At 43.8% G+C, this 27,756-nt stretch overlaps 1 protein-coding gene across 3 annotated transcripts in view; it reads right to left on the bottom strand.

The window, feature by feature from the left end:
* RUNX2 (runt related transcription factor 2) overlaps window positions 1-27,756 on the bottom strand; it is a 246,724-nt gene that overhangs the window by 136,750 nt on the left and 82,218 nt on the right. For all 3 annotated transcript variants that reach the window (XM_003482203.4, XM_005666073.3, XM_005666074.3), the window contains exons 3-4: window positions 10,266-10,627; window positions 1,094-1,250 (exon numbers count right to left, since the gene is read on the bottom strand). In XM_003482203.4, coding sequence (XP_003482251.3) covers window positions 1,094-1,250; window positions 10,266-10,627 — 519 coding nt within the window. The remainder of the gene's footprint in view (window positions 1-1,093; window positions 1,251-10,265; window positions 10,628-27,756) is intronic.

Here is a 27,756-nt window from a genome sequence, read left to right as displayed (position 1 = left end):
CAGGTTTGATACCTGGTCCGGGAACTACAACATGGCACAGGCAGGGTCCAAAAAAACCCCAAAAAACAAAAAAACACCTCTCTATAGAATAAGCAAATAAAATCCAAAATATTGGTTTCCCTAGAGAAATTTTTTTAAAAAATATTAACATCGCTTATGAGACAGCTATGGAGAACCCTTTTAAAAGGGATTATTTTTTTTTTTGTTTTATGAACTTTTTTGGGATTCCTAACATGAATGGGGATTCAGATGGTGAAAACTCTTAAATAATGTGGAAATATTTAGAGTTCTGATCTTCCATCTGCCCAGGCAACTCTACATAGTCATTCTAACATAAGAAATACTTTATTCACTTATTCAAATGAAAAGCCTTTTGTAAAAAACTATGAGCCCGCTGTGGTGCAACAGGATCAGCAGTGTCTCTGAAGAGCTGGGACAACACCCAGCTCAATCCCAGGCCTGGCACAGTGGGTTAAGGATCCAGTGTTGCCAAAGCTGCAGCATAGGTCACAACTGCAGCTCAGATCTGATCCCTGGCTCGGGAACTCCGCATGCCACGAGGTGGTCAAAAAGAAACAAAACAAAACAAAACAAAAATTAAGAATTTTAAATAGGTTCTTGTCAGGGTAATTAAACCATATAGAGGTAACATATCTGATAAATGAACGGCATTATGCTTGCTGTCCTTGCTGCAACGTAAAGCAAAATTGATATTACCAGGAAATTGACCCAATGCATTCCCTTTTCTTTGGCCTCTGCCACCAAATTTACTCAGTTATTTGGCTCCTCATAACTCAGGACTTGAACCTCCGACTGTTCTTCCCTCCACCTGATAGGCTCGCATCCAGTGAAATCAGGAACTGGTTTTCCTGAAAACACTGTTTGAATTTTCAATATCATAAAACAAATGAAAAAGGCCTGAGTACTCGCTACCACACTCAACTTCATCTGGACCTATTTAAATAAAACCTTCAGTGATTCTATTCGGTAGAAGGTGCTGATCTGTATACAGAGCAGCCTACATGTCATCAGAGAAGCCTAATGTGTTTATTCCATTATCAATACTATTAAAAAAAGAAAATCAGAGACCTACCTCGTCCACTCCGGCCCACAAATCTCAGATCGTTGAACCTTGCTACTTGGTTTTTCATAACAGCAGAGGCATTTCGGAGCTCAGCAGAATAATTTTCATCGTTACCCGCCATGACAGTAACCACAGTCCCATCTGGTACCTCTCCGAGGGCTACCACCTACAGAAAACAGAAAACACAGCAGCAATAATGGTCCATCAGAAAAGCTTAAACACGGAGAATATATTTTCACTGTACATGATGCATCTTATCTGGATTTCGTGCCCGAGTCCAGCACTGGCAGACAGGAACGAAGCGTCTGCACATGGGGTAGGATGCCACTTCAAACAGACCAACGTTTTAGGGTCCACCCATTTCAAAGGCAGGCAGAAGCCTCCTTCATTTGTTGCTGGATTCTTCACAGAATACATGTACATTTTTTATTAAATCCCCATGTTTAAGCTGTCCAGAGGAATTATGCCACAGAAGGAAAGCTGATGCCTCATCTACAGATTGCATCGTACATATTAAGGCCCTGCCTGTCTGCAGCCTGGAGCGTCTTGATCCAGATCACAGTCCACCCCCGCCCCAAAAAAAGGTCAGCACTATGGGAGAAGACATTTAGAGGAAACCTAATTAGAGTTCCTGACTCTCTGGAAGCCTAAGTACAGTGTGGCATCCAGAACTACATTTCATCTCCCTACGTTGAGCAAGATCTTCAGCTTTTAATCATGCTGCAAATAATTACTGAATGCCCACACTGCAGCCAGATCCAGTGGAGTACACTAAGCTGTCAAGAAGCTTACAGTCAGGTACAGAATAAAGATATCTAACAAGCTGAAAACGATCGCTGATAAACAAGCAGTATAGATAGAAAATAGACCCTTAGCCAAATTTCGGTCTGCTCTCATTTGCCATCATGGAATGACACCCTTGCCTCCTTAACCTTCAACAGTTAACCTGCAGCGGATTAACTCGGGAAAGTCAGGATCCAAAATAATCAGTCTTTGAAGCTAACCATTATTTTCACTGCTCCAAGACAAGGTGTCCCAATTTTAACCAGGGTGGGCTCCCTTGCAAATGGGTGCCTCTGATTAACATGGAGCCTGGTGCGGGGATGTTGATGCAGAGCCTTTGCTGTCCTATGTAAAACACCCTCTTCTTAGGAGTTCCCGCGTAGTGCAGTGGGTTAAGAATCTGACTACAGTGGCTCGGGTTGCTGCAGAGGTGCAAGTTCAACCCCCAGCCTGATGCAGTGGGTCAAAGGATCCAGGGTCACTGAAGCTGCAGCTCAGATTCAATCCCGGGAGCTTTTATATGCCACGAGTGCAGGCATTAAAAAAAATTTTTTTTTTATTTAAAAATAAAAACATTATTCTTTTTTTTTTTTTTTTTTTTTGGTCTTTTTAGGGCCACCCCTGAGGCATATGGAGGTTCCCAGGCTAGGAGGTGAATTGGATCTGTAGCCACTGGCCTACACCACAGCCACAGCAACGTGGGATCTGAGCTTCGTCTGCAACCTACACCACAGCTCACCACAATGCCAGATCCGTAACCCATTGAGCGAGGCCAGGGATCGAACCTGTATCCTCATGGATACAGTCAAGATTCGTTTCTGCTGAGCCATGATGGTAACTCCAGAAAAAATTACCCTTAATCCATTACCAAGGCCCTGCTCCCTTGATAACAATATCCTTTCTCTCCACTATCTTCCGGGCTCCTATCACATTCAGATGATTTTCATCTCTCGCTCATTCGGCTTCCAGATGCCCTTGTGGTGACTAAGCCATGGCTCCAGTTACAGTAGCCCCACTATTCACCACCACCACCACCCATGTGTGCTAGCCCGTCTGGCAAACATTACCCTCATGCTTCTGCTACTCCTCACACTTTGTCAAGACATCCTCGAGGCCAACCTAAGCATTTAATTCCATGCTTCCAACACAATTTGTACATAACTCTCATTAAAGCAGACTTCTTATCATGTGAGGAAACAGACACTATCACTATATTTTAGGACTGCATTTCCCCCACCTAGGAACTCTGCCCCAACCTTCCCCCGGATACCCTCTGTTGGAGCCAAGGTAACCACCAAACAAAACTTTTCAATATTCTTTTCACCCTTCCTTTTCTCTTAGGCTGTTCCTCAGCTCCGTTCCCTCTTTCACACTTTGCTATTGCGTTTAAAATCCGAGAGCTTTCCTTAAATTACAGAAACCACTTCCACAGCATCCCACAGGACTCAAAACATGCTCATGTCAATGTACACAAAGGCATGACCTATCTACTTGCAAAACAGTGCCGGGCACTGATAAAGAGTTTTGAAACAAATAAGTGAAACAAATAAGCTCCATAAAGAAGATCACGTCCCACCACCAAGAGTCTGTGAGAGAACCAGCTAAAGGTTGAGTCAGCATCCCCAGCCAGCCGCAATACGCCCTTGCTCCAAACGAGTTTTCTGACAACTTTTTCCGTCCTCGAGGAGAAAGAATCATGCTGACTATCTTTTACCCGGAATATACGGTTTCTCTACTCAATCTGAGAAGTCTCCCAGGTCAAGGGTAAATCCCTTGAGAACATGACTTCCTTCCTGCAAACTTGACCTAGCGCCTCAAGTGGCTCCTGAACATAGGTAATACCGTACTCCTGATGGAGGCGATATACTTTTCAACCTTTTGAATTCCCCATGCCAAAAATGTGCACATTTGAAAATACTGAAATATACTGAAATAACTGACTGTGTTGGCCAGTATTCATCTGAATGTTTGACATTTTTTACACTCAGCGAATTGGGTTTTAACACCTGCTGTGTGGCTTTCTATGTCAAAGTAAATATGGAACCAGTACGTGTATTAGTGAAGGCAGAAAAGTTGTACTGTTTCGAAGAGAATTAATGCACCCCAAATCAAGAGGCCCCACTTTTCCCCTCACTCTGTTACACATCCGCTATGATCTCAAATAACTTCATCTCCTGAAACTATAGTTTCCAATGTAAATTGGAAATCATTTTTTGAAAGTCTGTAAAATGTAGGAGATACTATATAAGTAGAGAGTATAATTATAATGCTGTACTTTTTGTAAGATGAGCGGGCTAACTTCTGTTCCAAGTCGGCTGTGTGCTAAACATAGGTTTTACTCTTAAGCATCCTTAAAGGGTTCAACTGAATAGTCTTTATTTCATGTCCTGAGATGTTTTTTGGTGTTGCTGAGAGACATAGGAGGACTGCAGATGGGGTGTACTCCAGGCTGGCCAAATTTCAGGGGGGAAAATGAAGAAATCTGCCCTAATATAAAGATTTTTTAAGAGCTCTGGGACACTATTATTTTACCGCATTTTTTAACATAATGGATTTTTTTTTTTTTTAGTTAGAAGAAAGGGAAAATTGATTCAATATGAGAAAATATGAAAGAAACGATCCCTAAGAGTGAAATACATAAATCCATTTTTCTTTGCTAAAGCAGTATAATAATGGCCATATTAAATATTGGTATGTTTTACATGTTACATTTAATAACAAAACAAATAGGCAATCACAATTGTGTGAGTCTTCTTTAAGCTTACAACTTGGCCTAGAAAAAAAAATGCTAACAAGATAGAGTGACAACTTTTCTTGTTATGGCTGACTTTTTATTTTAATAGCTAAATATATTGCTTTTTTTTTTTCTCCTATTCACTCTTCCAAATCAGACTGTCTAGTGTTTTTCTGGGGCGGGGGGATAAGGAGTATGGTATTTGACTTTGTATCAATCAGAAATGATTATACATTTGAGGTTTGTTTTTTTTTTAAAGTAGGACTCTGAAGCTAAAAAGTTTCCCTTAAAGATTCTCAACTATGTTTATCTAAAAGAAAACCAAAAGAATCAAGAAATTTTTACACATTTCATCTGTACCAAACCCAAGCATTTTAAGGAGTAGAGAGTATTTAAAAAAAAAAAAAATCACCCTTTAACTAGTTAGGAGGTAAAACGCATTAAAATTGGTTTCCATCCTACCTAATACAAAAAGTTCAGTTATGGCAAAAAATACTCTGTGATGGAACCTTAACAATTACTTTTCTAGGTGCTCCCAAAATATAAAATCTACAAATTCAAGAAACTTCATGGGGAAGAGGGAAGTAATTTTGTGTTCCTGACATTTTAGAATAGAGAAAGAAGTTCCTTTATTTAGCGCACCTCACTCTAACTAGCATTTAAATCACATGATACGGAGCTTGTGCAAAATAAACTAAAAGGATATTTAACTCTAGAAACGCTATTGACATTTTTTAATGAGATTCCCTTTGACTAAATCTCTGAGTTACTCTCTAAGAGGAGCACTGGAGAATTAACTCAGACCCTCAAAATTGTGTTTGTGGTTATTATCTGGAAATTTAAATTGCCTATGACAATTCCATGAACAGAAGTCTAGTCTGAACTAATCAATTACTCTTAACAGACCAGTATCACTTAGCACATTGTACTTGCAGCAAAACTGAAATATAATTATTTTTCAAGATAGAACCTGATCAATTTTTTCTTTGGACTAAAAAGAGAGATATGGGAGTAATTGCAAAAAGGAAGTTTTATTCTCACGGTACTTTTATTTAAAGTTTCATAAATATTAGTTACTTTTTTGATCCTAACCCAGAATTTAGAAAAACCTGATTGCATTGTAGAGAAAAGGGTAAATATGATATGTTAGTTCATAATTTTAAAATATACGTCAAAGAGAAATTTGGTGGAACTTACTTCAGTTTAAACCAGAAATGTATAAGCCATGTATCAAGCTGGTTTAGATCATCTAACAGTGGGTATTCTGGCATTCTGAAACAATACAAATAGCAATGCCCACGGGAATAAAATAATGAACGATATCTTACCATGTCTGTTTCAAATATAAGTTTTCTAAAATTTTTTGAGTATTTATTTTCCATCTAAAATTATTTGTTTCCATTACCCTACCAGTAAGTCTTTTATATATTCAATCCTAACATTTTTAACTTTAAATAATTGTTATTGCACTTTAAAGGCATAAAAAATGTGTCTTCACACAACTTAAAAATCTATTATGATTTACATCATTTTGCACAGCAATTCATAGTAGGTTTAGCAAAGTTTTAACAGGTTTCATAACTGGTTTTTCTTTGTTTAGGTTTATATAACTATGTTCAAAAAGACACAAACATAAAATCTGACCATTAAACATGCAAGAACAATACACCTCATGAAGTCAAGTATTTATTAGCTGCACACTTGTTTATGAAGAGAAAAATGGCCAATGATGTCAAAAAAATTATTTTCAAATAGAAATTGCTCCATCATTTTGAAACCCTACTTATGACAAATACTGAGAGGTATCATTAAATATACAGAATGAACTATGAGCAATAGCTCCTATATCTAAAAAAATGTGTTTTCTTCCTTTCACATTGCCAGAAAAACATATGAGACTAGTAAATATATAGTCCAGTGTTCTCTAACTTAAAACAGTGCAATAGTCTTGCACTACTTTTAGCTTTAAACTATACATCTGGACTTAAAATTTCTGCAGAGTGTTTCAGCTTGAAGCTATTTAAAGCAACTGAGTTATGAACCCTGAACACCAGGCTTCAGGGTGGAAATGCTGACAGACCTCTAACTACCAAGGGTGCTACTGGCTGCAGGGCTGACATGTTCCCTCCACTATTTCTACCTGACTATTAACTAATGAGCTGAATTTGCATATTGCTTTTTCATCACTACAATTACCTAGGACAGAAAGGGCCTGGGATCCCCTAATAGTATGCCTCAACTATTTTAAGCTTTCGGTGAGATACACCTGAGAGAAATGTTAAAAATATTTATTTCCATTTCCTTGACACCTGGGAGGACTGAACATGTCACAACTGCAGGACTTTGTCAAAAATATAATGCTACTAAACAACTTTACGTATTTTTAAGTATCCTAGGTGGTTTTGCACTTTTACACGTCAGAGTGTAAATGAATTAAGTACTCCTGCATAATCCCTTAACAAGATCAGCGGAACAACACTAATACATGACCTGTCTTAATACAATACATGGCCAATGCCACGCTGAAGCACTCTTTAACTTAATTAAATTAATGTATGAAAACACAGTCTACCAAATTCATTTCTGATTCTCTCTCTTGTCTGTGTCTCAGTGTCACAGACATAAAACATGGGGTCAGTAAATATTATATGGATTTGAATACCAGATTTCTCAACAATTAAGTTCTGTATGGGTGTTTTTAAATATATTTACCTCTCTGCTATCTACCCCAAACACTACAATTTGCTTGGTACATAGCTCTAAATATGATAGCCAAATTGCTGTCACCACTTTTAAAACAGAGACTTTTTCATATGACTTCTTTGCAGATGTATTTGATTATGTTGCATGAATGTAGAGGGTCTACGGCTCACAGGCTTTTTATCTCCAAAGTAAGGTAAAAAGAGGTTGTTTTTTTAACAACCCAACATTCAGATAAAAAAAAAAAAAAACACTGATGTCAGAATCTGGATGTTCCAAATAGCTACACGTATTTTTCAGCAGTGGATCTCAGCTATCACCCGTTCTTTGAATTTTTTAAACTCAGGTATGGGAATAGGAAAACATGAAAGGTTTTAGGTTAACTCAACTGATCATTCAATTAACATGAATTAAAATATTCAATTTAATATGGTCATGGGTTATCTATGGTTTTGTTTACTGTGAAAAGTAAAATTACTCTCTTATTAACAATAAGTCTGATGAAGCACAGAGAAAGCAATTTATTTCCAAAATAATTTCAAAAGGGTGGTAGTGAGAAAACCTAAAGATACTCAAACTATCTGAAAATAGCTCAAACTAATTTGCACTCTATCTTTATGCCAAAAATGTACTTTCTACCCCAAATACTAATGCCCAAAATCAATTCAGCACCATAAACATAAGAGAATACCTCAGGACAGTTAGACTTTAAACATGTTTAGCAGAACAGACTGTAGAACATCAAACATCTAAATGGTATCTTTTAAAACGAAGGCACCTATCCTTATATTTTTAGGTATCCTGACTTGTGACATTTTATCTATTTATTTGTATTATTTGCTGTTTTCATCCAAGGTGTGTGTGTGTATGCGTGTGTGTGTGCGTGCGTGCGTGTGTGTGTGTGTGTGTTTGGAGAGGGTTTTCTTTTGGAGGGAGGTGGAAACAAATTTCCACTCTCACCTAGGGCAAATTACAAAATTCTGAGCCTTTGGTGTACAAGATCTCATATGAAAATCCAAATTTCTACGATTCACACATATTCTGAGCTCTCCATATTTCAAGGAAGAAAACCTTAACTTACAAAATGTGTGGTTCATAAAAGAAGAAATGGGACGGTTAAAACACACACACACATTTCTTGAGCCAACTGCAAAATGAAACTTGCCCCAGAATGCAACATCCCCTTTCCATAACAATTCATTCTGATTTCTGTTCTGATAGCAAACGTAGCAAGATAACCAGCTCTAATTGACCTGGACTCCTCTTCCTTTCCACCCCACCCACACACGGAATCTGAATTGGTGCGTGGGGCGGGGGTGGTGAGCAACATCTGGGAACTGCCAGTGGCCCGTGGGAGTTTAGCCCCGGGATCCACAAGGGAGGAACTGGCACGCGTGCTCCCTTTTTTCCCTCCTCCCCCAAGGCCTGGCTTACCCTGCTCTCCACAGATCTCAGAACCCGGCGGACCCAGGCCCACCTTCGTGGGTTCTGAGGCTAGACCGGGCCTGAAGCATCTTTCTGGAAGCGCTCTTCTCCCCAACTGGCTCACCGCCCACTCCATCCCAGGCGCCAAGTCCCGCGAGGGAGGACGGCCCGGGACCCCAGTTCCCCAGCAACCCGGGATGCTCGCAGCTCTGGGGGCCGTGCGAGGAGGCGAGGTCTCCCCGGGGGACCCCAAACGCACTCCCCGACGCCCTCAATCTGCCGGAAGAGCCGCAGCCCGCGACTCCAATTGCTGACACTCGCCCTCAAACTAACGGGGCGGGCGGAGGAGGCCGCGGGGCGCGCGGAGGGCGCTTTTCAACCCCGGGGTCACTCCCTCCGCTCCCAAATCACGGGCCCCAGCGCCACAAGACCTTTCAGAAGCAGGAGGGACCTCTGGGGTCCAAGTCCTCAAAAGTGAGAATAAGATGACTCGAATCGCACAGTCACCTCCGCTTTCAAGGCAGGCAAGCTGAAGGCATTTCACAGGTTTCCCTTCTCCCTCCCAGGCGCGGCGAGGCGGGGAGCGGGTCCCCGTGGAAGAGGCCGTCCAGCCCCCGCCCCCTTCCCTGGCCCGCGCCGCCTTGCACTTGAGGGTCTGGCGCCCAGGACTCGCGTACTCCCCGGCCTCTGGGCGCGGGGCGACCCCGGCTGCCTCGCCTTCCTCCCAGTAGCCGGAACAAGCGTGGGGCTGCAGGCGGAGAAAATGCCCCCGACCTGTCTCCCCTCACTCGCTCCCCGGGTACCTAAGTTTGCCCGGGACCCTCTCTGACTTCAGTCCGGCGGCCCACGCGCCGCCGCGGCAGCCGGCACTCGGAGCCCCTCCCCAGGCTCGAACTCCGGCGCCGGCACCCCACGAACACAGGCCCCCGAGCCCGAGAGGGGCCGGAGCCGCAGAGGCTCAAACGGGTGGGAGAAGGGGGCGCCGACACGGGCGGAGGGCGCTCGGTTTGGAGGGGAAAGGGTGGGAGCGCGCGGGATCCGGGGGAGGGGTGGCGCGGCAGCCTGAGGCGCAGGGCGGGCAGGGATGCTGGGGAGAGGGACGCGGGAGTCCGTGGGGAGAACGCTGGCGATACCCTGGAGTGGGGGCGGGGTGGAGCAAGTTCGGGCCGCAGCTCGGAGAGTGGGCACCTGGGGGCTCCTGGGGGAGGTAAGACGGCTCGGAGAAGTGGGTCAGAATGTTGGCCGGCAGGCTCCACGGGTGATGAACGGATAAAGAGAACCAGGGTTGAGGTGATGGCTGCGGGCACAGGTGGGAGAGGGAAGGATCTATCTGCACGGGGTCACTACGCCCGGAGCCCGCTGGCAGATCCGGAGGAAGAGGGCCAGACGGCGTTCCTTCGGGTCCGAGCCACCAAGATAGGAACCTTGGAGGCAGTACGGGTCCGGGCTCGGGCCCCCGCGGGCACGGAAACGCTAGCAGGCAGGTCCCGCGGCTCCGGGCAGGGGGCGGGGGGTGGGGGGGCGGCCGCAGCTTCTTACCTTGAAGGCCACGGGCAGGGTCTTGTTGCAACGCCAGTGCGAGGGCAGCACAGAGCACAGGAAGTTGGGGCTGTCGGTGCGGACGAGTTCGGCCGGGTGGTCAGCGATGATCTCCACCATGGTGCGGTTGTCGTGCGGCGGCCGCAACCGGGGCACGGCGGCTGCCGCTGCCGCCGCCGCCGCCGCCGCCGCCGCCGCTGCCGCTGCCTCCTGCTGCTGCTGTTGCTGCTGTTGCTGCTGCTGCTGCTGCTGCTGTTGTTGCTGCTGCTGCTGTTGCGCAGCCACCACCGGGCTCACGTCGCTCATCTTGCCGGGCTGCAGGCTGCTGGAGGGGGGGCTGAAGCGCCGGCTGGTGCTCGGATCTACGGGAATACGCATCACAACAGCCACAAGTTAGCGAAGTGGCCGGGGGAGGGGGAGGAGGGTGGAATGAGGGGCGAGGAGGAGGAAATTGGGGGGGTGGAGGCGAGACGGGGGAAAGGGGATGGAGGTGATGGGGCTGAGGAGGTGAGAAATCAAGTTCGATGAAGCAGACTGCCGGGCGGAGTCTGACGGGGGCCAGCGGTGGCGGTGCGGAGCAATCGGGTTGGCGGGTGACGAGACCCGGGAGGCGCAGATCTTGCTGGAGCCCTTGAAACACCCGGGGTGGCAGCTGCGAACGGGCACCAGGATGTGTTTGGCTCGGGCAGGCGGGAGACTTCACTTCGCAGCAGCTTGGAGTGGGGTCCCTTGGGGCACCGCGTCCTGGGTGCGCTGGCGCCCCCTCCCAGTTCGAGTCCGGCGGTTGAGCCCAGTGGGTTCAGCAGTCCAACCCAGAGGCCAGCATCGCCGCGCGCTGCCCGCCACCGCCGCGCCGCGCCACGAGCAGCTACGCAGCTGCTGGCGTCCGCGCCGCGCCGCCCGCCCGCCCGCGCCGCTGCTGCCGCCGCCGCTCTGCTGCGGCTGCCGCTCCCCCCGCGCCGGCTGCACACTCAGATTCCTCCCGCGGCGGCTGCCAGCCCGGCTCCCCGGCTCGGCTCCTTCCTTTCCCTTCTCCTCTTCTCGCCCTCTCACCGCTCCCTCCTCGCATCCACTCCCTCCAGCTCTTTGCAAAGCTCCCCTGACCCTCGCGCTTCGAGGCGCCAGGAGGTAAGTCGCGGGCAGCGGATCTCGGGGCAGCGGATCTCGAGCCTGCGAATCTCAGCCGCTGCCGCCGCCCGCCGGCCGCGAGAAGTAGCCCCCGGGACGCGGCGTGCAGCTTCCGAAGCCGAGAGAGGCGGCCCGGGTCTAGGGGGATCTCGCCTGGTCGCGTCCTCTTGCTTCTCACCCCCCTCCCCCCTAGAACCAGGAACCCCCTCTTGGTCGGAGGAGGTTGATGCTGAGACGCCAGAGAGCCTGCCGGCTGATCTGCCTGTCGTTATTTTTCGTTGTAACTTCAGGAGAGGAAGAAGGAAAATTCTTGAGCGTCTGTGCTGACTTCTCAGCACTCTTCACCCTTCCCCCACCCCATCCCCCCCCCACCTCTGCCGGAGCGGCTCCCAAGAGGGGTTAAAAAAAAGATTTTACAGAGTTTGGGTGTTTTTTGTCTTAAGCGACTCAAAAAAATTGGGATGGAGGGGACATTTGTCAAAATCGTTTTTAGAAACTCAAACTGTGGGTAGCCGGACACTTTTTTCTTCTATATTCAAACTTGTTCCTAGAGAACAAGGATGAGTTTCTTTAAGGACTGGAAAACTATCAACTTGATGATTAAAATAAGTTGCTAAAACCCTTGCGGGGAGGGGGGGAACCCCAGCAGTTTTCCATGAATCTCAATCTATTAATAAGTCTATTCTGCATCTAAAACTTGGTCTAATGTCTTAACTTCCCCACCACCACCACCACTCCCAAGGAAAAAAAATTAAAATACGAAATAAAATATTCAAAATGCTTCGATGGCTATTTATTTATGTATTTATTTCCCAGTGTGGGTTTAAAAAGCGACTTTGGATCCCCCCAAAAGTTGTGGTCGAAAGGATGAAGGAGCGCAGAAAAAAGGCGGCAGTTTTACCTAAAATGTGGTTTTTGGAGGCTGGGATTTCTAATGATTAGGTTTTTGTGGTTTATATAGACACGACTCTGGCTAAGGCGATCATTACACTGATGAGAGTCAGAAGCACGTGGGTGTCTCCGACCAGCCTCAAACTCTGAGCCTTCAAAACAAATAAAACAATGTGCGGCGCCCGCAGAAGCCGGGAAATCCGCTTGAGGGTATCGCACCCCTAAGAAGGGGGCACAGGGCCGTTTCCCCTCCTCCTAGAATACTTGCTGTCAATCTCCTTTAAACCTCGCAAAGCTTGAAAACGTGTTTGCAAGAAGAATCCTCAGTTGCCAGAGATTCCTAATACGGTAGCTGACACCACACAGTAATAAATGGTTTTATAAAAGAAATGAAAAGTTACAATGCCTCCTCTACAGAGTATTCAGGAAGAAAGATAGTTGAGTCATCACTCATCTCCCCCCGCCCCTTCATCTTATTTAAATCAATTCACATACCCATTAATTTTTGCTGCTCAGCGCAAACGCCTCTCGAACCCTGGTAGGAACCTGCCGCGACCCTACCTCCCGGTTTTTAAAGAATTGCTTTCACTTGCCCAGCCGGCGCTTGGGGGTCTGCGCCTTTAAAGGGGGGCTAAAGAGCTTCGAGAGCCGGCGGGGGCGGGGGGGGGGCGGAAGAGGGGGCCTGGTTGCCTGTACTGGACTCTGGAGCCAATTTCAAGCACACGATGAACTTGCAGGGCTGTAGGCGCGTGGCTTGGGGACCAAGATTGCCCTCTAATGAGATGCGACTGAGGGGCTTCCAATAGTGGGAGCGGAGGGGGAGTTATCTATGCGAGCGCCCTCGCGGGGGTAAGGGTGGGGTTCGGGGGACACTGTTCTGTCCTTCCTCTTTGGGGCTTAATTTTTACCTTCCTTTTTCCCATTTACAACTCCACACCTCCCTTCCCCACTTTTCTCTCCACGTTCCCGCCTCTCCCCCTAATCCCCCTGCAGACGCGAGCCCCCTCGCCGCGCCCCTCCCGCCTCCAAGGCCTTCCCACAGCCACTTGCCATCCTGGGTGACGCATTCTGCATCACCCGCTAGGACACCCCTTCCCCAAACTACTCCCCGGTCTCCTGGCCTCCGAGCCCGGGAGTCCCCATTTATCCTGAGAACCCACTTATCCCGATGGACTTGATGCGCAGCGAGGAATGAACTGTCTCCTGCGCATACAATTTTTAATTATCTTTTCGGTCACAGGGGAGAGCTCTAACCCCGGGCACCGCCGGGCTGCCCGCGCGCACCAGGGTCGGGTCTTCCCCAGCTGCATGCGGCCGGCTAAGGCTAACGAAGGGAAGCCAGGCTTACTGTTCAAAAAGAGAGAGAGCGGACTGCATGCGTGAATTTCCTACCTTACGCCACCACACCGTACTTACTCACACGCACTGGGAGACACACTCTGCTACATCTCCACACTGACATTCATAAATACACATGCACAACACACACAAGTCTTTTTGTTTGTTTGTTTTTTCCTTTTAGCGAGACAGTTTTATTTCAGGCACGTTGTACCTCCATCTATCAAAGATCTCTGATTTGTTGCGTTTTTGAATGTGTAGGGGCTGCAAAGGAGGAGAGAAGTTACCGGAAGCTGGTTATTTCTGTGGTCAAAAGGAGATACAAATTCAGGGACTACCATAGTAGGTGTCAAGCAAGCTGCCTTCTCTGGGGTAGTCCTTCTCCCTGGAAATCCACAGAATCTGGAACTCCCAGAAATGTGGAGACGCTAACAGTCAGTATTTCAAATATGGGCGACCAGACGGCCTTTTAAAATTAAGAAACCCTAGGGCAGTTAAATTTAAGTAATCGTCTTGGGGGCATTTCCTTTTTCTCCATTGCTGTTTTGTCCGTTCTTTGTTTGACTTGGTGGAGAGCAAAATACCCCAGCCTCAGGGTTTGGGTATTTTGACTGGGGATTTTAAGGGCGACTTAATCAATGGTGAATTATTTATTTTAATTAATCATATCCGGTAATTCAGCTTTATAGCCTTCCTTGGACATTCTCCCTCCATTTTCACATTTCAGTGCAGCTAATATAAGCAGCTCTTGGAAGTTACTAGTCTTGGATCCCTTAAAATATCCTACAGTTATTTATAACGTGGAAATGAAATTTTCCACTGAATACCCTCACAACGTTTCAGGTATCTGGCACAGCGGATTTTCAGTCTCCTTTCAAAAATATCCTCTTGCTGAACATTCACACTTTCAACTGGAGCTGACTGAGCCTGGAAATGATGATGTCTTGGCTCAGAGTATTATACTTAAAGGAAGAAAACATTTTTACAGACCCCTAAACCGAACCTCTCCTGGTAATAGTAGGCACAGAGGAAAACTGTGAAATTTGACATATGTGGATTTTGTACTATAGTTTGCATGATCTCACTCCTGGGCTTAGCTTTTTTTTTTTTTTTTCCCTACCCCAAAATGCTCAGAACAAATCACCCACTAGATTCCTCTTCAGACATATGCCTCTGTTCTGTTGTATGTAATGGCATAAAAAAGAAGATACAATTTTCTGAAAATACAGGCATAAATTTCCCCCTCCATTTCCTTTAACGTTTAATATAACTGTTTAGTAACAACACCTGGAGATTCTGACTTTCCAGACAAAGAAAATGAGATGTGAAACAGTCAAGTTATTTATGTCGTCGAAGAACTGAACTCCCCAAACTGGGACCAGAAGCCATGCTTCTTTCATTCAGATTTCATCTTCTAACCACTAAATTATTTTATATATGTTTTTTCTTGATGAAAATGGAAAAGACCACTGTAATGTTGTGAAATAGTTTTCAATGAACCAGCTAGTAACATGCGACAACCTTTCAGACCTGCAGTGAAAAATCACTGGCATATTGATGATCCCTAAAGGTTTTCTGTGTGGTGTTTCTTTGTTTGTTTGATTGTTTGTTTTGGTTTTGCGTTTTAGGGCCGCACCTGTGGCATATGGAGGTTCCCAGGCCAGGGGTCAAATCAGAGCTACAGAAGCCGGCCTACACCACAGCCACAGCCACAGCCATGCAGGATCGGAGCCTCATCTGCTCTCATCTACACTACAGCTCAGGGCCATGCCAGATCCTTACCCAGTGAGTGAAGCCAGGGATCAAACTGGCATCCTCACAGATACTAATTAGTTGGGTTCGTTATCGACGAGCCATAATGGGAATGCTGATGATCCCTAAAGTTTTGAATGGTGGTATGGGAATATTTTTTTAAACATATTGATGATCCCTAAAGTTTTGAATGATTTTATGAGAAAATTTTTTAGGCAGGACTATCTTTAGAGAGTTTGCCTTTGGACCGTGATTGAGTAAAAGGCACCCAGCCCTTGTAGAAGCAGCAGTGTTACTAGACCAGGAGTAGTCATACTACAGCCCATAGGCCAAATCTGGCCTGAGGCCTGTTTTTGCAATAACCCTCAAGTGAAGAACGGTTTTTGTACTTTCAAATAGTTGGAAAAAATTAAGAAGAAAAATATTCATGACACGTGAATCTGATAGAGATTCAAATTTCAGTGTCCACAGAGTTTTATTGGAACACAGCTATATTCATTTGATTATGTATTGTCTGTAACCTTCACTTACAACAGCAGAATTGTGTAGGTGTGAAAAAGATTGCATGGGCTGCAAAACCTAAAATATTTAATATCTGTTTTTTTAACTGAAAAAATTTACCAATCCCCATCCTGAAGAGGAAAGAGGGCAGGATCCTGTTGGAATGGGACAGCAGAAAGTAAATTATTTCAGAAGATAGAAGGATGGTGTGTGTATAAGGTCCAAATTAGTTCTTTAGTAGTGAAAAATGCCTCATTTAACTTAGTCTTTTCTGTATAAACTGTTAATCGGTTAGACTAATATTTTCCATTTAATTGTTTTGGATGTGCCTGAGCAAAGAATGAGGAGTTGGTGCTTTTTCATGAGCTCTTTAAGCATGATTTTAACCATGGTTTTCATGAGCTCTTTAAATCTGACACATCTCCGTGTATGTTGGCATCTTGCATTGTTCTTAATAGTGGAAGCACAGTAACTGCAGAGATGAGAGCAGAGTAAAGAAACTTTCATGGAGTCTGAACAACAACAACAAAAAAGGTAAAGCTTAAATAGGTTTATTCCATCTGTTTTACAGATGATCACCCCAGAAACATACATGAGCTTACCAAGAATTTTCTGGTATACAAAATTTTCACACGTCCTCTATAAACTTTTAAGACAGTTTGCTTAATAACTCAAAGGATCCCAAAGCTTTCTGACATATTCTTTCCATTTGCATTTTTTGTACAGTTAAATACTGTATGATTTGTTTTAAGCTCTCTAGATTTTCCTCTTTGTCAATGGGCCTATAATCATTTGCACGGCTGTAACAAGAGCGGAGATGTTTGTAGTGGAGGGCTTAGCATCATAAACCTTTCCTTGTTGTTGCAGTTAGCATCCCCATGGGCCATTTTCAGGTACTTATAAGAGAGAAGAGCATTGTCCTAAAAGAGGCTGACACTCCCCATAGGATAAACCACATTTAAGGCGCACCTGTCTAATTGTACTTCAGGAATGGTGGTGACTTAGAGTGGCATAAAATAACTTGCTAAGTGACACCCTCCTTTACCTGAGGGGCCCAATGTAATTTCTAGAAAGAATCTAATTTATTACCCAGGAGTCAGAGAAATAAAATACATTTTCCCAAATCAGCCCTTTGGTATTTTGGTGTTAGCCATTGTCCTTATGTCTGTGGCAGTGATTTTGAGAGGGGTGGAATATTATATGTAAAAGTTAGCAAAGGCATGTAATGAAACATCTAAGAATGGCCTAAAAGGAAGTGTTCCCCTTAGTAGTAATTTATCCATTCTTTATTGATGTGCTTGCAATTTAGCTTCAAGGCACCAGAAGGTTGCTATCCCATTCTCTTCCCACTGTCCAGGGTTCTAAAGTTTCCCTCTACACTTTGCAGTAGTGGCCTGAACTCTTTGTCCTCTCCCTACACCAATGCCTCACCAATAGGTGAGAAATGTATTTTTTGCTTTTTTAATTTTTTTTTTTTGTCTTTTTGCCATTTCTTGGGCCACTCCCGTGGCATATGGAGGTTCCCAGGCTAGGGGTCGAATCGGAGCTGTAGCCACCGGCCTACGCCAGAGCCACAGCAACGCAGGACCCGAGCCTCGTCTGCAAACTACACCACAGCTCACAGCAACGCCAGACCCTTAACCCACTGAGCAAGGGCAGGGATTGAACCCGCAACCTCATGGTTCCTAGGCGGATTCGTTAACCACTGTGGCACGACGAGACCTCCTAAGGTGAGAAATGTAAAGCGTGATAGTCTTGGGTCCATATAATAAAGTACAAAATCAACATTTGTGCAGCGTGAGAAATTTGAATTACCAATTTTGAGAGGTTGGAAAAATAGAAGAGGAAAAAAAAGGAGAGTTGCAATAATCCAACTTGGTTCTATTAGCATCAGTCCTAGGGGATGCCAGTTCTAGGACACCATCCTAAGAGTTTTGTTCCCCTATATTTCACATTCAGAAACTCTTCCTGCAGTGTTTTCCCCCCACAATTTCCTGAGCTTTTCTCAGAGAAAGCTTTTTCATTTTCTCACCTAGCCGTAATCAACTTCTTTAAGCAAGGATTCTTTTTATCTTCATTAACGTCAAATAATTCCCCTGAATTATTTTTTTTGTTGGATGGGATCTGTTAATCACGTTCCTTTACCCCACTCTTTCTTTCTCCAGATTATGTTTCTTCCCCAGGGGTGCCAATTATCACCTTATTGCCTCCCAGATCCAAATTCATCTTTTTATCTGCTCTGCGAAAATACATCTGGGCCCTTTAAATATTTCTCCTTACTAGCTGGCATTGGTTTGGTCAGTAGGTCGCATTGGAGAAACTTTGCAGAGGGAAAGGGTTTCACTTCCTGTTTCCCTGGTGCTGAACACAGCAGGTTGCTACAACCCAGCAGCAGCTTCTCCAGCTCCTGGCTCCTGCAAAGCACATTCGCTCAGCTTCCCCAGGGCCTAGCTGCTGCAGCAAAGTTGCTTTCTCCAGTGCTGGGCTCCTGCTGTGCACAGCCAGCTACCAGCAGCACCCAGCATCTTCTCCCAGCACCATCGACTTTTCAGTTTTGCAGCAGTGTACCACTGCCAAGACACCTACTTATTTGTTTGGTTTCTTTTTTCTTTGTTTTTGGCCATGGCCAGAGGCATGTGGAAGTTCCCAGGCCAGGGATCGAACCCGCTCCCCAGCAGCAACCTATGCAGTGACAACACTGGATCCTTAACCCGATGCACCCCAAGGGAACTCCAAAGTCCCCTACCTGTGAAGAGCTTTCCCTAGCAACCTCTAGGGCAGATTTCCAGCAAGTTCCACCAGTGCAACTTCTTTGCCATCCAGAGAGTCAAGGCTGTGCTGCTCCCCCAGGAAGGTCTGTATCTCAGCTCAGGGGGAGGATGGGGGAGGACTCTTTCTTCTGCTCTATTTCGGTCCTAAGGGTAGTGAATGCTCTTATTCCTACAGTTTTTCAATTCTTTTTACCTCTTCCTAGCCAATCCTTTGTTATTCCAATCCATTTTTATAGTCAACAATTCTTTGTATTAAACTTCAGTTCCTGTGTGGTTTTTCTTTCTTCATTGTTCCCAGATGGCTACAGGAGAGCTTAAAATTTCCTGGCTCCTATGATGTATTTGTTTACAGTGGTTTCCATTTGGGGTCACACCCTTTGGGTCATTATAAGATGAGCATTTCCAATGTTACATCATGTCTGTTTGTTTTATCTCTACCTGATAGATATGATAAATACATACTTAGAGGACATTTTTTTTTTTTTGCTTTTTAGGGCTGCACCTTCAGCATATGGAAGTTCCCAGGCTAGGGGTTGAATTGAACTGCAGCTCCCAGCCTATACCACAGCCACAGCAACACAGGATCTGTGCTGCATCAGCAACCTACACCATAACTCACGGTAACACCAGATCCTCAACCCACTGAGCGAGGCCAGGGATCGAACCTGCATCCTCCTGGGTACTAGTCGGGTTCGTTACTGCTGAGCCACAATGGGAACTTCCAGAAGACATATATTCTTAAGAAAAGAAGGTATGGAAAGAGAGGAGAGGCAAAATGGGATAGTTTTTTCCCCCAGAGTCCTCTTGACATCTCCCACGAAATCCAATTAAAATACAGGTAAATAACATGCACAAAAATTCCAGAGCTACTCCAAGCCTAGATCTGATAAAAAAATTAATAATAATAATAAAAGTCAGGATCACGGAAGATGAATAGATACCTCGCGGGATCAGAACAGCAAAATGCTACCTACCACCTGGGAAAGGCAGGGAGCTGGATTAGATGCTGCTGCCTTACTGTACTTGAAGTCAGAGACTAGGCTCTGCTATCTTTTTACAGTACAACAATCCAGAAAAACATTGGACTAAACAAAGTAAGAGACCTAGTATTGCCAGTTTTCTCCCAGCTTTTAATGCACTGTATGCATCTTGAGCTTCCATGAGAAGAAACGAGAACACACCGTTTCCCAAATTTGCTTAATTGTTGCTTCTGAGCAGATTTAAAGGTCTTTGAAGTATTTTTAGAAACTACAGAGCTAAATCAAAGTGGAAAAAAATGGGATGGAACATTAAAGGGACTATCTTGTCTAGAAGGGAATGTTGTAATGTTGTGGGGAAATACAATTGCCTAGGCTGCTTATTGCTGCATCCCAGAGGGCCTTGGTACCACGAGTCCTACCTCTATATGCATTTACAGGAGGGAGCATGTTCCAGCTGCTTCTGGAAGCCATGCTTCTGGTCCTTGTCCACTATTCCATCCCACTCACCCCCTCTTGGTCTGAGCAGGAAAGTTCAATGGAAGCTTCTCAGAGCAAGAACAGTAGCAGGGAGAAGCAAAAAGCCTGCAAGGGCAGGGTCCAACCTTATCTTTATTTACATGTTCATGCTTTGCTTATCATGCATTTTTTTGGTATTAAATTTGATTTTTTAAGAATATTGCATGAAATATTATCTTGAATAATGGATTTCTTGCAACGACCTTAGACTGTGCATTCAAGGTCAGGGGCTCAGTTCATTTCATCCTCATCCTGGCCCAGTTCTGTGGGGAATCCAGAACGTAGAGACTGATTCCTGACCTCCCTGTTTTGTCACCATCTTTCCTTTTACTAATACATTACTAAATGTAAATACAGGAGTTCCCGTCATGGCGCAGTGGAAATGAATCCAACTAGGAACCATGAGGTCAAGGGTTCAGTCTCTGGACTCCCTCAGTGGGTTAAGGATCCGGCATTGCCGTGAGTTGAGGTGTAGGTTGCAGACATGCCTCGGATCTAGTGTTGCTGTGGCTGTGACATAAGCTGGCAGTGGTAGCTCCAGTTTGACCCCTAGCCTGGGAATCTCCATGTGCAAAAATAAATAAATAAATGTAAATACAGATCTCAACGATTCCATATTCTCCTAAAAAAGAACACATCTTTTTTTTTTTTTTTTTTTTTTTTTTTTTTGTCATTTCTTGGGCCTCTCCCAGGGTAGGGGTCTAATCAGAGCTGTAGCCGCCCGCCTACCCCAGAGCGACAGCAACATGTGATCCAAGCCGAGCCACGTCAAGGCAATGCCAGATTCTTAACCCACTGAGCAAGGCCAGGGATTGAACCTTCAACCTCATGGTTCCTAGTCGGATTCATTAACCACTACGCCACGACAGGAACTCCACTTTTAAGACCTAACTGAGGTTTCAATAGCAGATGTAACAGGAGTTTGACATTCAATAGTAATAACTGTAATAATAACAATAATATGTAAGGGTAACTCTTTGTGTGGGTTTACCTGGACATCACTCTTTGGCAAAAATAAAAATAAAAAATCATCTGCTTTTTATTATGCAATTTTAAAAGGGTAAAAATGTGCCTTCTTTGTCATTTAAAAATTCTGTTTCAGAAGAATTATCCTCAAATTTATTTAACTATGTTGCGAACACAGTTCACTTTGAGCCAGTTATTTTTCATTTCTGTTAAGGACATCACTGGCGTTACATTCATTAGATTCTTTTAGTATATTAAATGGATTCCATTATCAAGTCTTTACAAGAGTTTTGTAAGACAATTCCTACTGGTGCCTCTGTGGTAGAAAGAAACCTTCATCAGAGTGGAAAAAAAAAGGAAGACAGTTAAAAAAGAAAGCTTACTTGGCCAGTATTCTTTCCTCTGTCAATACAAATCTTTTCTGTTACTTCACATCTTTGCCCAGAGAATATATTTATTTCTATTTCCCAAGTAAAATCTGTAGCTTTCTATAGTTTTTGATGGCCGGGTTTGATGGCTGGGTTTGAGCTTAACCACGTGTTGATTCTTAGGCATTCTGAAACAGAGATTTCTTACATGCCTTAAAATTAAACTTTTTACTTGACTCTTCCCAGCAAGTCATTTTTTTTTGTTTGTTTGTTTGTTTGTTTTGGGGCGTGGGGGGGCATGCCTGTGGAAGTTCCCAGGCCCGGGATCAAACCTGTGGCAACAAAAATCTTTTTTTTTTTTTTTTTTTTTGTCTTTTTGCCTCTTCTAGGGCCACTCCCAAGACATATGGAGGTTCCCAGGATTAGGAGTCTAATCCAAGCTGTAGCCGCCGGCCTTCGCCAGAGCCACAGCAACGCGGGATCCGAGCCACGTCTGTGACCTACACCACAGCTCACAGCAACACCAGATCCTTAACCCACTGAGCAAGGCCAGGGATCGAACCCACAACCTCATGGTTCCTAGTCGGATTCGTTAACCACTGCGCCACGACAGGAACTCTGGCAACACAAGTCTTAATCAGGACTTTTGACTTCAACCTTTAGGTCAGATTTAAATATGCATGGCTAATCAACAAATCTAAAACCCTACTAGGTGACATTTTTGTCATTATTGTCAAGTAAAAAAGAAACTGATAAAATGTTCCAGATCATCATCTGATTTTCTTAAAGCTTATTCTTCTTTAAGATTGTTGAAAATATGGGCTGCATCTTATAGTTTCATTGAAGTAGTCTTTTTTCTGTTTTTAACTTGCTTTATTGCTGTGTATACTTACTGAAGGGTGTTATTTTGGTGTCACATAACTGGTCAACATGGAAACTAGTTGAGGTGTCCCAATTTTTAATGTATTGTCATTCAAAATTAATCATGGCTATTCTGATGCTGTTAGTATTAGTTCATACAAAAATAAATACCTTTTTTCAAAGGTATCTGTGATAAAACTTGAAGTATAGAATATATATACATATTTGTCTCTTTAGGGCCGCACCATGGCATTTGGAGATTCCCAGGCTAGGGCTCGAATCAGAACTGTAGCTGTCAGACTACACCACAGCCACAGCAACTTGGGATCCGAGCCGTGTCTGCAATCTACACCACAGTTCTCAGCAAAGGCGGATCCTTAACCCACTGAGCAAGGCCAGGGATTGAACACTTGACCTCATGGATATTAGTCAGATTTGTTTCTGCTGAGCCACTACAGGAACTCTGAGAATGTATTGATAGAGAATTACTAGAATTATAATGCATAAGAATCATAACTCATCTTAGAGTCAGCCTTGAAATTTGAAAGTTTTTCAATGTTCTGCTTTGTTTTGCAAACTTTTATAAACTCAACCATAAAATTTCCCTCTCAGCAGCAATCTGGCAAAAACATTTCCATTCAAAGCCAAATTTTCTATGAAATAGTTCTTGTCAATGTTAAAAGTTTCAAAAACTGGAGTAAAAAGAGTTGAAAAGCGCTTGCACTTATTTGTCACTAAAAAAAGGGTGTGGCTTATATCTAAATAAAGTCTAAACAATCTGTCAGTAATTTTTATCACACATATATGAAAAGAAGAATAAATTAGTTTTAATTCATTCACTTCACCCTTGAAGTCACTGTATTACATGAAAAACCTATGTGGCCTTGATAGTTTTAATACCAATTGCCTAATTTTCTTTCTTTCTTTCTTTCTTGTGTGTGTGTGTGTGTGTTTGTCTTTTTAGGGCTGCACCTACCGCATATGGAAGTTTCCAGGCTAGGGGCTGAATTAGAGCTGTAGCTGCCAGCCTGCACCACAGCCACAGCAACATGGGATCCGAGCCATATCTGCGACCTACCCCACAGCTCACAGCAATACCAGATCCTTAACCCACTGAGCAAGGCCAGGATTCAAACCTGTGTCCTCATGGATACTAGTCGGATTCATTACTGCTGAGCCACAACGGGAACTCCTCTATTGCTCAGTTTTCTTTTCTTCTTGGTTGGAGAGCATAGGAGCCAATGAAAAAAAAAAAAAGCTTTCAGAAAGTTTATATTGGAGTGGAGACTTGGTCTGTATCCTCTGAACTCTCTTCCAGGAGCAAAGCAACAGGACCACATACGAACTACATTTCTTCTCGGCACATTTTAGAAAACAGGGTAGAGGTGCAGAATGGCATGTGTACTGGCACAGCTTTTTAACTAATTCCCTATAAAACGTTGAACAAGGGCTCCAGACCAATTTGTCCTATGGCCTCACCAAAATTTCCATCGGAAAATTCATTCCGTAAACCAGTCAAGGTCAGTATGTCCAGTTTACCAATTTACCAAGATCATTGTATCAAGCAGAAAGGGAAATAAAAGACAACGTGTATGCTGCCAAGGCCCACTGTACACTGTTCTTATTTTTTCCCCATCTTTATTCACAGTACCACGTACACAGGACTGTGAATTCCATAGTGATAAGGACCATATTTGACTCACAAATAATCTGGATCCACACCACTGAAGAAGTCTAGGGAATAGCATTCCTACTATATTCACATGCGAATATATTCCCTGGAGTATTGCCTTGTTTTGTTTTTTGTTTTTGTTTTTGTTTTTGTCTTTTAGCCTTTTCTAGGGCCGCTCCCGCTGCATATGGAGGTTCCCAGGCTAGGGGTCCAATCGGAGCTGTAGCCGCCAGCCTACGCCAGAGCCACAGCAACGTGGGATCTGAGCCATGTCTTCAACCTACACCACAGCTCACAGCACCGCCGGCTCCTTAACCCACTGAGCAAGGCCAGGGATTGAACTCGAAACCTCATGGTTCCTAGTCGGATTCATTAACCACTGTGCCACGACGGGAACTCCTGCCTTGTTTTGTTTTCTTTTTGCTTTTTAGGGCCACATTTGCAGCATATGGAAGTTCCCAGGCCAGGGGTTCCCTACGCCACAGACACAGCAAGGTGGGATCTGAGTTGCATCTATGACCTACACCACAGCTCACCACAATGCCAGATCCTTAACCCACTGAGCGAAGCCGGGGGTTGAACCTGCGTCCTCACAGATACGAGTCTGACTGGTTACCGTCGAGCCACGACAGGAACTCCTCCCTGGAGTATTGTAACATGGGAGTCCTAGGTAGCCCGCATGGCGCGCATAAGCCCTGGCACATTGTATGTGATCGGTATGTATTAGTTGACTGAATGAATGAATAGTCCCCATTAGGCAGAAACTTGAGTATCAAGACAAACTAGACTTCTGCATTATTTTCCACTTCTAATCAATCACCTACTTCTATCAATGCTACTTCCTGAATAGCACTTATATGTAATGTCTTGCCATCTTCATTACCACTGCCTTTCTTCAAGCCTATCATCTTGGCTCTCAACTGCAAGAGACTTCTAAATTGTCTCCTTGGTACCATTTATGCCCACCTCAATCCCACGTCATCCTCCACGTTGCTATGGGAGGTCTCTTTTCGCAACACAATTTCAATCATGTCATTGCGTGGCTTGAAACTCTTCAGTGGTTCCATATCATCTATCATGGGGGATAAACCTCTTCAAGATCTGGCCTCCTTAAGTTAGCATCACAGGACCACAAGGAGAGCATTGAAAGGTGAAACCCAAATTTGAAGACAAACTTAGCTTATGAAAAACCCCAACCCACACATCATCTATGATCCCTTCCCCCACATGGGTCACATTTTCTCTCTCTCTTTCACCGGTGCTGCTACAATTTGCATTTTCTTCCCTATCACCCATCACCTGAATTCTCTGTTCACACACACACATCTCCCACAGAGAGTTTAAGTTCCTTGAGGGCAGAGATTGGTTTGATTCATTTTTTATCCTCAACACTTTAGCATAATGTCTAAAATAAAATAAGAGCATATGAATATTTGTTTAAAAGAGTCAAGGAATAGGTAAATTTATTTAAAATTCTATTTAGACCTGAATCTTCTGTTCTTTAAAATAGGAACTCTTTATGTTATTAAACGCTATGGTTTTGTCTGAAATTATCAAATGTAAATATTGACAAGGGTGTGGAGCAATAGGAAGTTTCTTTTTTTCTTTCTTTCTTTTTTTGCTAGGCCCGTGGCCTGTGGAAGTCCCCGGCCAGGGATCGAGCCCATGCCAAAGTAGTGACAATGCCAGGTCCTTAACCACTAGGTCACTAGGAAACTCCTGGGAAGTTTCTTACATTTTATTGAGAATGTGAATTGGGGAGAAAAGATTTGAGATCTCAGTTTGGCATTATTTAGTAAAGCTGAAGTTGAATATATGCTCTGTAACTTTGCAATCCCACACCTTATCATGAAACACATAGTTATGAAACACAGAAAATACGTTGCATGTTATGCTGGAGTAAAGAAATGAGTAAGTGAGTAAAGAAGTGAGAGGCTTGTGCTTGGAGGCAAGGAAGGGCAGTTCCCACCACCTGGGGCCACCCTAAATGCTCAGGGAGCAATACTTTTTGCTGTGGGGATAGCCTTCAAACCTGGCACAATGTGGTTTGCCGTATTATTTAAGAATACTCATTCTTCTTTAGAAAATAAGAGAAACACATGGGGATAAATGAAACGGAATATAGAAGCCAGTAGCTTGTGAGATGTGTTAGACAGAAAGGAAGTAAAGCATGTATATACTTAGCATCCATTGGAAGGGATGGAAGGACCAAAAACAACAAATATCCACGATGCACTAAATAAACATGAGACACTCAATATTCCCAAGGTCTTAAATTACCATACTATTGACAACATCCAATCTGACTCATGTGTCCTCTGCCCAATAAATTCAACAGCTGCTCATCAATCTAACCGGCAAGCGACCACTATGGTCAGATGTACCATAAGCCAGTATGTGCTGGGTCTAGGTACCTTCCTTCTGCAGAGCTCTCTTGCAGAAACCTCAACTTTGGCTTGTAACCACACCATCAGGAGAATGTTAAAGGATCAGAGAGCGAGATGACATATACAAACTTTGCAGAATTCGGAATTATGCACTCTGTTGGCATTCCTATCCTAAGTGCATCAACCCACATCCTCGCTATCCTCTCGCTTCTCCCTCTGATCTCTAATTCAATAAATTGCGTGATTTGAAATTCTTAGTGTGGTCTGTAAGCTTTTTGCTCAGTGACAAGTAGCTTGCCTTTGTGTTCTTAAATGTTACCATGACATCAAGATAATTTCCCATGTCATGCTGGGTTCTATGTGCCTCTGCAGGATATGAGAACTTTTCAGGAAAGCGCAAATAGTTTTAAGACTTAACTTCAAAAATCTCAAAATTGTATATACTTCTTCCTAAAAGTGATCTGTCTGGGAACTTGCCTGTGCTTCCTGTTTTCTCTCTGCATTTCCCTTTTCCCACTTCACGATGGAAAGGATGCCTCCCAGTCGCCTTCTCTTCCTATTGTACATATTGCCCCAGGGAATATAGGAAAATTTCCTGGCTGCCACACAGAACTTCCATTAATCTTGACACCAAAAGCACCGCTTCCCCCAACTCTTTAAGAGATGCATTTCCAAAATAAGTTGAACTTTCACGTTCAATAATTATTTTAAAAAGAATATAATGTGTTTGTGTTGTTTTCACTAATTATATACTCTGAGAATATTAACAGTATAAAGAACTCAAACCAGAAGAAGCAATTTAACAATTAGAAATTTATGGACCTAGGAAGTTAACAATTTCTCATTTTAATTTAGGTACCTATCCTGACTGCTGAAAATGGTCCAGTATTACTAGTTGAAGACTTTAGAGCATAAAACTATTAACTTTCTGCAGGGAAGTATAATTGAAGGGGCATGAAAGGAAACAATGAAAGACTTTTGACTGATGAGGATCCTGTTCATGTATTTTTACATGATGTTCTCAAATCACTACGATATTTATCTTGCCCTGAAAGAGTGATATATAGGTCTTATTTATTTTTATTTTTAAAGTCAAAAATTACAGGACACTGGAAATGACATCTTGGGCAGCTATTTAAACATATAATGAAAAATGTTAGATGTTTTGTCAGTCAAGTCCAATGAAGAAAGTAGAAACCTCTCCAGGTATTTTTTTTTTTTAATGGAGGGAATTTAATAAAGGTTTACAAGCTATGGAAGAACAGAGAAGTCAAGAGGGACTATGAAGCATTCCAAATGTTAGCAATAGCTAAAGCTGCTTCCAACCCAGGACTCCAGGAACAAGAGTAGGTTTTTATTA

The sequence above is a fragment of the Sus scrofa genome, chromosome 7 (assembly GCF_000003025.6).
Source record: "Sus scrofa isolate TJ Tabasco breed Duroc chromosome 7, Sscrofa11.1, whole genome shotgun sequence".
NCBI classification, from domain to species: Eukaryota; Metazoa; Chordata; class Mammalia; order Artiodactyla; family Suidae; genus Sus; species Sus scrofa.
Note: the sequence above shows the minus strand (reverse complement) of the source record. Positions and strands in the feature narration are given on the sequence as shown.